We start from the raw sequence: 12,352 nt of genomic DNA on the forward strand, positions 1-12,352 counted from the left end.
AGCCCCCGACACATAAACTACTGCAGCATAAATACTGGAGGCTGAGACAGGAGGGGTCAGGAGACACTGTGGCCCCATCCGAGGACACCCCGGACAGGGCCAAACAGGAAGGATATAACCCTACCCACTTTGCCAAAGCACAGCCCCCACACCACTAGAGGGATATCTTCAACCACCAACTTACCATCCTGAGACAAGGCTGAGTATAGCCCATAAAGATCTCCGCCACGGCACAACCCAAGGGGGGCGCCAACCCAGACAGGATGACCACAACAGTGAATCAACCCACTCAGGTGACGCACCCCCTCCAGGGACGGCATGAGAGAGCCCCAGCAAGCCAGTGACTCAGCCCCTGTAATAGGGTTAGAGGCAGAGAATCCCAGTGGAAAGAGGGGAACCGGCCAGGCAGAGACAGCAAGGGCAGTTCGTTGCTCCAGAGCCTTTCCGTTCACCTTCCCACTCCTGGGCCAGACTACACTCAATCATATGACCCACTGAAGAGATGAGTCTTCAGTAAAGACTTAAAGGTTGAGACCGAGTTTGCGTCTCTGACATGGGTAGGCAGACCATTCCATAAAAATGGAGCTCTATAGGAGAAAGCCCTGCCTCCAGCTGTTTGCTTAGAAATTCTAGGGACAATTAGGAGGCCTGCGTCTTGTGACCGTAGCGTACGTGTAGGTATGTACGGCAGGACCAAATCAGAGAGATAGGTAGGAGCAAGCCCATGTAATGCTTTGTAGGTTAGCAGTAAAACCTTGAAATCAGCCCTTGCTTTGACAGGAAGCCAGTGTAGAGAGGCTAGCACTGGAGTAATATGATCAAATTTTTTGGTTCTAGTCAGGATTCTAGCAGCCGTATTTAGCACTAACTGAAGTTTATTTAGTGCTTTATCCGGGTAGCCGGAAAATAGAGCATTGCAGTAGTCTAACCTAGAAGTGACAAAAGCATGGATTAATTTTTCTGCATCATTTTTGGACAGAAAGTTTCTGATTTTTGCAATGTTACGAAGCGGTGCAGCCAGCGGGTTTCTCCACGCATCGCGCCGACAGAAACAAACATCTTTCTGGTAAGAAGAGGGGCGGGGGCGTATGGCTTATGGCCAACGTGACATGGTGTGATGAAAGAAACATACAGGAACTCAAATCCTTCTGTTCACCTGATTTAGAATTCCTCACAATCAAATGTAGACCGCATTATCTACCAAGAGAATTCTCTTCGATTATAATCACAGCCGTATATATCCCCCAAGCAGACACATCGATGGCTCTGAACGAACTTTATTTAACTCTCTGCAAACTGGAAACGATTTATCCGGAGGCTGCATTCATTGTAGCTGGGGATTTTAACAAGGCTAATCTGAAAACAAGACTCCCTAAATTTTATCAGCATATCGATTGCGCAACCAGGGGTGGAAAGACCCTGGATCATTGTTACTCTAACTTCCGCGACGCATATAAGGCCCTGCCCCGCCCCCTTTCGGAAAAGCTGACCACGACTCCATTTTGTTGATCCCTGCCTACAGACAGAAACTAAAACAAGAAGCTCCCACGCTGAGGTCTGTCCAACGCTGGTCCGACCAAGCTGACTCCACACTCCAAGACTGCTTCCATCACGTGGACTGGGAGATGTTTCGTATTGCGTCAGACAACAACATTGACGAATACGCTGATTCGGTGTGCGAGTTCATTAGAACGTGCGTTGAAGATGTCGTTCCCATAGCAACGATTAAAACATTCCCTAACCAGAAACCGTGGATTGATGGCAGCATTCGTGTGGAACTGAAGGCGCGAACCACTGCTTTTAATCAGGGCAAGGTGTCTGGTAACATGACTGAATACAAACAGTGCAGCTATTCCCTCCGCAAGGCTATCAAACAAGCTAAGCGCCAGTACAGAGACAAAGTAGAATCTCAATTCAACGGCTCAGACACAAGAGGTATGTGGCAGGGTCTACAGTCAATCACGGACTACAGGAAGAAACCCAGCCCAGTCACGGACCAGGATGTCTTGCTCCCAGGCAGACTAAATAACTTTTTGCCCGCTTTGAGGACAATACAGTGCCACTGACACGGCCTGCAACGAAAACATGCGGTCTCTCCTTCACTGCAGCCGAAGTGAGTAAGACATTTAAACGTGTTAACCCTCGCAAGGCTGCAGGCCCAGACGGCATCCCCAGCCGCGCCCTCAGAGCATGCGCAGACCAGCTGGCCGGTGTGTTTACGGACATATTCAACCAATCCCTATACCAGTCTGCTGTTCCCACATGCTTCAAGAGGGCCACCATTGTTCCTGTTCCCAAGAAAGCTAAGGTAACTGAGCTAAACGACTACCGCCCCGTAGCACTCACATCCGTCATCATGAAGTGCTTTGAGAGACTAGTCAAGGACCATATCACCTCCACCCTACCTGACACCCTTGACCCACTCCAATTTGCTTACCGCCCAAATAGGTCCACAGACGATGCAATCTCAACCACACTGCACACTGCCCTAACCCATCTGGACAAGGACTTCCTGACGGGCCGCCCCCAGGTGGTGAGGGTAGGCAACAACATCTCCTCCCCGCTGATCCTCAACACTGGGGCCCCACAAGGGTGCGTTCTGAGCCCTCTCCTGTACTCCCTGTTCACCCACGACTGCGTGGCCACGCACGCCTCCAACTCAATCATCAAGTTTGCGGACGACACAACAGTGGTAGGCTTGATTACCAACAACGACGAGACGGCCTACAGGGAGGAGGTGAGGGCCCTCGGAGTGTGGTGTCAGGAAAATAACCTCACACTCAACGTCAACAAAACTAAGGAGATGATTGTGGACTTCAGGAAACAGCAGAGGGAACACCCCCATCCACATCGACGGGACAGTAGTGGAGAGGGTAGCAAGTTTTAAGTTCCTCGGCATACACATCACAGACAAACTGAATTGGTCCACTCACACAGACAGCATCGTGAGGAAGGCGCAGCAGCGCCTCTTCAACCTCAGGAGGCTGAAGAAATTCGGCTTGTCACCAAAAGCACTCACAAACTTCTACAGATGCACAATCGAGAGCATCCTGGCGGGCTGTATCACCGCCTGGTATGGCAACTGCACCGCCCTCAACCGTAAGGCTCTCCAGAGGGTAGTGAGGTCTGCACAACGCATCACCGGGGGCAAACTACCTGCCCTCCAGGACACCTACACCACCCGATGCTACAGGAAGGCCATAAAGATCATCAAGGACATCAACCACCCGAGCCACTGCCTGTTCACCCCGCTGTCATCCAGAAGGCGAGGTCAGTACAGGTGCATCAAAGCTGGGACCGAGAGACTGAAAAACAGCTTCTATCTCAAGGCCATCAGACTGTTAAACAGCCTCCACTAACATTGAGTGGCTACTGCCAACACACTGTCAATGACACTGACTCTACTCCAGCCACTTCAATCATGGGAATTGATGGGAAATGATGTAAATATATCACTAGCCACTTTAAACAATGCTACCTTATATAATGTTACTTACCCTACATTATTCATCTCATATGCATACGTAGATACTGTACTCTATATCATCGACTGCATCCTTATGTAATACATGTATCACTAGCCACTTTAACTATGCCACTTGGTTCACATACTCATCTCATATGTATATACTGTACTCGATATCATCTACTGTATCTTGCCTATGCTGCTCTGTACCATCACTCATTCATATATCCTTATGTACATATTCTTTATCCCCTTACACTGTGTATAAGACAGTAGTTTTTTTGGAATTGTTAGTTAGATTACTTGTTGGTTATTACTGCATTGTCGGAACTAGAAGCACAAGCATTTCGCTACACTCGCATTAACATCTGCTAACCATGTGTATGTGACAAATAAAATTTGATTTGATTTGATTTGATTTAGATGGAAAAAAGCTGTCCTCGAAATGGTCTTGATATGTTCTTCAAAAGAGAGATCAGGGTCCAGAGTAACGCCGAGGTCCTTCACAGTTTTATTTGAGACGACTGTACAACCATTAAGATTAATTGTCAGATTCAACAGAAGATGTCTTTGTTTCTTGGGACCTAGAACAAGCATCTCTGTTTTGTCCGAGTTTAATAGTAGAAAGTTTGCAGCCATCCACTTCCTTATGTCTGAAACACATGCTTCTAGCGAGGGCAATTTTGGGGCTTCACCATGTTTCATTGAAATGTACAGCTGTGTGTCATCCGCATAGCAGTGAAAGTTTACATTATGTTTTCGAATAACATCCCCAAGAGGTAAAATATATAGTGAAAACAATAGTGGTCCTAAAACGGAACCTTGAGGAACACCGAAATTTACAGTTGATTTGTCAGAGGACAAACCATTCACAGAGACAAACTGATATCTTTCCGACAGATAAGATCTAAACCAGGCCAGAACATGTCCGTGTAGACCAATTTGGGTTTCCAATCTCTCCAAAAGAATGTGGTGATCGATGGTATCAAAAGCAGCACTAAGGTCTAGGAGCACGAGGACAGATGCAGAGCCTCGGTCCGATGCCATTAAAATGTCATTTACCACCTTCACAAGTGCCGTCTCAGTGCTATGATGGGGTCTAAAACCAGACTGAAGCATTTCGTATACATTGTTTGTCTTCAGGAAGGCAGTGAGTTGCTGAGCAACAGCCTTCTCTAAAATTTTTGAGAGGAATGGAAGATTCGATATAGGCCGATAGTTTTTTATATTTTCTGGGTCAAGGTTTGGCTTTTTCAAGAGAGGCTTTATTACTGCCACTTTTAGTGAGTTTGGTACACATCCAGTGGATAGAGAGCCGTTTATTATGTTCAACATAGGAGGGCCAAGCACAGGAAGCAGCTCTTTCAGTAGTTTAGTTGGAATAGGGTCCAGTATGCAGCTTGAAGGTTTAGAGGCCATGATTATTTTCATCATTGTGTCAAGAGATATAGTACTAAAACACTTGAGCGTCTCTCTTGATCCTAGGTCCTGGCAGGGTTGTGCAGACTCAGGACAACTGAGGAATACGCAGGTTTAAAGAGGAGTCCGTAATTTGCTTTCTAATAATCATAATCTTTTCCTCAAAGAAGTTCATGAATTTATCACTGCTAAAGTGAAAGTCATCCTCTCTTGGGGAATGCTGCTTTTTAGTTAGCTTTGCGACAGTATCAAAAAGGAATTTCGGATTGTTCTTATTTTCCTCAATTAAGTTAGAAAAATAGGAAGATCGAGCAGCAGTAAGGGCTCTTCGGTACTGCACGGTACCGTCCTTCCAAGCTAGTCGGAAGACTTCCAGTTTGGTGTGGCGCCATTTCCGTTCCAATTTTCTGGAAGCTTGCTTCAGAGCTCGGGTATTTTCTGTGTACCAGGGAGCTAGTTTCTTATGAGAATTTTTTTTAGTTTTTAGGGGTGCAACTGCATCTAGGGTATTGCGCAAGGTTAAATTGAGATCCTCCGTTAGGTGGTTAACTGATTTTTGTCCTCTGGCGTCCTTGGGTAGGCAGAGGGAGTCTGGAAGGGCATCAAGGAATCTTTGTGTTGTCTGTGAATTTATAGCACAACTTTTGATGTTCCTTGGTTGGGGTCTGAGCAGATTTGTTGCAATTGCAAACGTAATAAAATGGTGGTCCGATAGTCCAGGATTATGAGGAAAAACATTAAGATCCACCACATTTATTCCATGGGACAAAACTAGGTCCAGCGTATGACTGTGACAGTGAGTGGGTCCAGAGACATGTTGGACAAAACCCACTGAGTCGATGATGGCTCCGAAAGCCTTTTGGAGTGGGTCTGTGGACTTTTCCATGTGAATATTAAAGTCACCAAAGATTAGAATATTATCTGCTATGACTACAAGGTCCGATAGGAATTCAGGGAACTCAGTGAGGAACGCTGTATATGGCCCAGGAGGCCTGTAAACAGTAGCTATAAAAAGTGATTGAGTAGGCTGCATAGATTTCATGACTAGAAGCTCAAAAGACAAAAACGTAATTTTTTTTTTTGTAAATTGAAATTTGCTATCGTAAATGTTAGCAACCCCTCCGCCTTTGCGGGATGCACGGGGGATATGGTCACTAGTGTAGCCAGGAGGTGAGGCCTCATTTAAAACAGTAAATTCATCAGGCTTAAGCCATGTTTCAGTCAGGCCAATCACATCAAGATTATGATCAGTGATTAGTTCATTGACTATAATTGCCTTTGAAGTAAGGGATCTAACATTAAGTAGCCCTATTTTGAGATGTGAGGTATCATGATCTCTTTCAGTAATGACAGGAATGGAGGTGGTCTTTATCCTAGTGAGATTGCTAAGGCGAACACCGCCATGTTTAGTTTTGCCCAACCTAGGTCGAGGCACAGACACAGTCTCAATGGTGATAGCTGAGCTGACTACACTGACTGTGCTAGTGGCAGACTCCACTATGCTGGCAGGCTGGCTAACAGCCTGCTGCCTGGCCTGCACCCTATTTCATTGTGGAGCTAGAGGAGTTAGAGCCCTGTCTATGTTGGTAGATAAGATGAGAGCACCCCTCCAGCTAGGATGGAGTCCGTCACTCCTCAGCAGGTCAGGCTTGGTCCTGTTTGTGGGTGAGTCCCAGAAAGAGGGCCAATTATCTACAAATTCTATCTTTTGGGAGGGGCAGAAAACAATTTTCAACCAGCGATTGAGTTGTGAGACTCTGCTGTAGAGCTCATCACTCCCCCTAACTGGGAGGGGGCCAGAGACAATTACTCGAGGCCGACACATCTTTCTAGCTGATATGCACGCAGAAGCTATGTTGCGCTTGGTGATCTCTGACTGTTTCATCCTAACATTGTTGGTGCCGACGTGGATAACAATATCTCTATACTCTCTACACTCGCCAGTTTTAGCTTTAGCCAGCACCATCTTCAGATTAGCCTTAACGTCGGTAGCCCTGCCCCCTGGTAAACAGTGTATGATCGCTGGATGATTCGCTTTAAGTCTTATACTGCGGGTAATGGAGTCGCCAATGACTAGAGTTTTCAATTTGTCAGAGCTAATGGTGGGAAGCTTCGGCGTCTCAGACCCCGTAACGGGAGGAGTAGAGACCAGAGAAGACTCGGCCTCTGACTCCGACTCGCTGCTTAATGGGGAAAACCGGTTGAAAGTTTCTGTCGGCTGAATGAGCGACACCGGTTGAGCATTCCTACAGCATTTCCTTCCAGAAACCGTGAGAAAGTTGTCCGGCTGCGGGGACTGTGCCAGGGGATTTATACTACTATCTGTACTTACTGGTGGCACAGACGCCGTTTCATCCTTTCCTACACTGAAATTACCCTTGCCTAACGATTGCGTCTGAAGCTGGGCTTGCAGCACAGCTATCCTCGCCGTAAGGCGAGTACAGCGGCTGCAATTAGAAGGCATCATGTTAATGTTACTACTTAGCATCGGCTGTTGGAGGTCCTGACGAATCGTGTCCAGATAAAGCGTCCGGAGTGAAAAAGTTGAGGAAAAAATAAATAAATGAACGGTAATTAAAAAGTGAAAACCGTAAAGTTGTCAGGTAGCAAAACAGGTTGGCAACAAAACACACAGCAACTCGAAAACAAGCCTGCAAGTTGTCACCAGACTGTTACCACCACCAGACTGTTACCAACACCAGACTGTTACCACCACCAGACTGTTACCACCACCAGACTGTTACCACCACCAGACTGTTACCACCAGGCTGTTACCACCAGGCTGTTACCACCACCAGACTGTTACCACCAGACGGTTACCACCAGTGGACGGTTACCACCAGACTGTTACCACCAGACTGTTACCACCAGACTGTTACCACCAGACTGTTACCACCACCAGACTGTTACCAACAAACTGTTACCAACAAACTGTTACCAACAAACTGTTACCAACAAACTGTTACCAACAAACTGTTACCACCACCAGGCTGTTACCACCACCAGACTGTTACCACCCCCAGACTGTTACCACCAGTAGACTGTTACCACCAGACTGTTACCACCACCAGGCTGTTACCACCCCCAGACTGTTACCACCACCAGGCTGTTACCACCAGACTGTTACCACCCCCAGACTGTTTCTAGCAGGCTGTTCTGTGTACTTGACTTATTGGTCAATAGTTGCCAAACACTATAATAATGAAGGACACAGAGACTGAAGGGAAGAGATTTGATGCAGAAGTACAGAGGACTTATAGTTACTTATCAATAACGTTATTAGTATCACAACAACAATATTTACATAGACAATGTAGCAGTTTATACAATACATTACAGTGAACATATTCAACATAGAAAATGTATCAGTCTATAAAATATAATTACAGTAAACATATTTACATAGACAATGTAGCAGTTTATACAATACATTACAGTAAACATATTGAACATAGACAATGTATCAGTCTATAGAATATAATTACAGTAAACATATTTACATAGACAATGTATCAGTCTATAAAATATAATTACAGTAAACATATTTACATAGACAATGTTGTATCAGTCTATAGAATATAATTATAGTAAACATATTTACATAGACAATGTTGTATCAGTCTATAGAATATAATTATAGTAAACATATTTACATAGACAATGTTGTATCAGTCTATAGAATATAATTACAGCAAACATATTTACATAGACAATGTAGCAGTTTATACAATACATTACAGTAAACATATTGAACATAGAAAATGTATCAGTCTTTAAAATATAATTACAGCAAACATATTTACATAGACAATGTAGCAGTTTATACAATACATTACAGTGAACATATTCAACATAGAAAATGTATCAGTCTATAAAATATAATTACAGTAAACATATTTACATAGACAATGTAGCAGTTTATACAATACATTACAGTAAACATATTGAACATAGACAATGTATCAGTCTATAGAATATATTTACAGTAAACTTCATCAGAACTGTTTGTATTTACTGTATATGTCTAACAGTGTTTTATAGGCCCACATACACTTGTAAAATACACAGTGAAGAAGGGTATTTTAAAGTGCATAGGTTAATGGTATCGTACCCTAATCTCACGGTTCACTCTCTCACACATGTTGTCACGGTTCACTCTCTCACACATGTTGTCACGGTTCACTCTCTTACACATGTTGTCACGGTTCACTCTCTTACACATGTTGTCACGGTTCACTCTCTTACACATGTTGTCACGGTTCACTCTCTTACACATGTTGTCACGGTTCACTCTCTTACACATGTTGTCACGGTTCACTCTCTTACACATGTTGTCACGGTTCACTCTCTTACACATGTTGTCACGGTTCACTCTCTTACACATGTTGTCACGGTTCACTCTCTTACACATGTTGTCACGGTTCACTCTCTTACACATGTTGCTAGAACAGCTGTGGACCATGGATGAGTCCCTACTGTTTCCTGTTTCCTGTCTATAGAAGTAGAAAGAGGACTCTGGATGGATTAGAACCCATTTTAGCATGGACATTGTCATTGAGGGCTTCTGCCTTTTTAAAGTAGTCAATTGGGGTGGGGATTTCTATGGGTTGGGAGGCATCAGTCAATGATCAGAGCATTGCCTTCTTCTTCAAAGTGGGTTACACATATATATATTTTTAAATAGCTTTATGTTACATTACTGCCATCTATTGGCCAAAATAAATTAATGCATTTTCCCCCAATATAAAATAAATGGTTTGAAACTCCAGCACTGCAGGTGGCGCTAAATCACCAATATTACACTGGACAAAAACATAAAAAACGCAACATACAACAATTTCAACGATTTTACTGAATCATCGTCTGATTCATGTTCATCAGCTGTCCGGGTGGCTGGTCTCAGACGATCCAGCAGGAGAAGAAGCCGGATGTGCAGGTCCTGGGTTGGCGTGGTTACATGTAGTTTGTGGTTGTGAGGCCGGATGGACGTGCTGCCAAATTCTCTAAAATGACGTTGGAGGCGGCTTATGGTAGAGAAATGAACATTTAATTCTCTGGCAACAGCTCTGGTGGACATTCCTGCAGTCTAGATGCCAATTGCACGTTCCCTCAACTTGAGACATCTGTGGCGTTGTGTGACAAAACTGCACATTTTAGAGTGGCCTTTTATTGTCCCCAGCACAAGGTGTACCTGTGTAATGATCATGCTGTTTAATCAGGTTCTTGATATACCACACCTGTCAGGTGGATGGATTATCTTTGCAAAGGAGAAATGCTGACTAACAGGGATGTCAACAAATCTGTCCAAAACATTTGAGAGAAATAAGCTTTTTGTGCGTATGGAACGTTTCTGTGATCTTTTATTTCAGCTCATGAAACATGGGACCAACACTTTACATGTTCAGTTCATATTTTTGTTCGGTGTAGATAAAAACATTTTATAAACGCAAAATAAGACGAAAATGAAATGTCCCACTTTAAAAATGGAGAAAGTCCACAATGGTGCTGCCCATGATGTCACAACAGCCATTATGGCACAGATACGAAGATAAGCCCTCTGTCTAGCTCTATGTTCCTGTCCTACTTGCAGCAGCTCTTCCTGTTGTCTCTGTTGGAGTGGTCAGCTGACAGATGGAGAGTCTCCTCACATTGCTGATCCTGCTGGGCCGATAACAACCTATGGAAGAAGCAGAAAATATAGAGAGATGTTTCGGGTAAAGATATATTTTCGCTAAAAGGATCAGACTGATGCTTCTTTAATTTAACCAGGCAAGTCAGTTAAGAACAAATTCTTATTTACAATGACAGCCTACCGGGGAACAGTGGGTTAACTGCATGTTCAGGGGGAGAACGACACCTGTAATGATGTCCTACATACCATACCAGCTGTGATGATGTCCTACATACCATACCAGCTGTGATGATGTCCTACATACCACACCAGCTGTGATGATGTCCTACATACCACACCAGCTGTAATGATGTCCTACATACCATACCAGCTGTGATGATGTCCTACATACCACACCAGCTGTAATGATGTCCTACATACCATACCAGCTGGGATGATGTCCTACATACCATACCAGCTGTGATGATGTCCTATATACCATACCAGCTGTAATGATGTCCTACATACCATACCAGTTGTAATGATGTCCTACATACCATACCAGCTGTGATGATGTCCTACATACCGTACCAGCTGTAATGATGTCCTACATACCGTACCAGCTGTAATTATGTCCTACATACCGTACCAGCTGTAATTATGTTACATACCATACCAGCTGTAATGATGTCCTACATACCATACCAGCTGTAATGATGTTACATACCGTACCAGCTGTAATGATGTCCTACATACCATACCAGCTGTAATGATGTCCTACATACCACACCAGCTGTAATGATGTCCTACATACCATACCAGCTGTAATGATGTCCTACATACCACACCAGCTGTAATGATGTCCTACATACCACACCAGCTGTAATGATGTCCTACATACCATACCAGCTGTAATGATGTTACATACCATACCAGCTGTAATGATGTTACATACCATACCAGCTGTAATGATGTTACATACCGTACCAGCTGTAATGATGTCCTACATACCATACCAGCTGTAATGATGTTACATACCATACCAGCTGTAATTATGTTACATACCATACCAGCTGTAATGATGTCCTACATACCGTACCAGCTGTAATGATGTTACATACCATACCAGCTGTGATTATGTTACATACCATACCAGCTGTAATGATGTCCTACATACCATACCAGCTGTAATGATGTTACATACCATACCAGCTGTAATTATGTTACATACCATACCAGCTGTAATGATGTCCTACATACCGTACCAGCTGTAATGATGTTACATACCATACCAGCTGTGATTATGTTACATACCATACCAGCTGTAATGATGTCCTACATACCGTACCAGCTGTAATGATGTTACATACCATACCAGCTGTGATTATGTTACATACCATACCAGCTGTAATGATGTTACATACCATACCAGCTGTAATTATGTTACATACCATACCAGCTGTAATGATGTCCTACATACCGTACCAGCTGTAATGATGTTACATACCATACCAGCTGTGATTATGTTACATACCATACCAGCTGTAATGATGTCCTACATACCATGCCAGCTGTGTCATCAGTTCCTCTATGTTGTATCCACTCCTTGCACTACACTCATAGAACACTGCATTGTCCTGCTGTAGAGAAAACACAACAGGACACAACATCACCTCACATCACACTACACCACATCACATCACCTCACGCCACCACACCACACCACATCACCTCACGCCACCACACCACATCACCTCACGCCACCACACCACATCACCTCACGCCACCACACCACATCACCTCACGCCACCACACCACCTCACGCCACACTACACCACATCACATCACCTCACGCC

General features: G+C 44.1%; 1 protein-coding gene across 9 annotated transcripts in view; it reads right to left on the minus strand.

Moving 5' to 3' along the window:
• Positions 1-10,233: 10,233 nt before the first annotated feature.
• The window catches only part of cracr2b (calcium release activated channel regulator 2B), a 44,217-nt gene continuing 42,098 nt past the window's right edge, over positions 10,234-12,352 (minus strand). For all 9 annotated transcript variants that reach the window (XM_042319845.1, XM_042319724.1, XM_042319761.1 and 6 more), the window contains 2 exons: positions 12,060-12,136; positions 10,234-10,562 (listed from right to left, as the gene is read on the minus strand). In XM_042319845.1, the coding sequence (XP_042175779.1) occupies positions 10,466-10,562; positions 12,060-12,136 (174 nt within the window). In that variant the 3' untranslated portion in view covers positions 10,234-10,465. The remainder of the gene's footprint in view (positions 10,563-12,059; positions 12,137-12,352) is intronic.

This window comes from Oncorhynchus tshawytscha, linkage group LG01 (genome assembly GCF_018296145.1).
Source record: "Oncorhynchus tshawytscha isolate Ot180627B linkage group LG01, Otsh_v2.0, whole genome shotgun sequence".
NCBI classification, from domain to species: domain Eukaryota; kingdom Metazoa; phylum Chordata; class Actinopteri; order Salmoniformes; family Salmonidae; genus Oncorhynchus; species Oncorhynchus tshawytscha.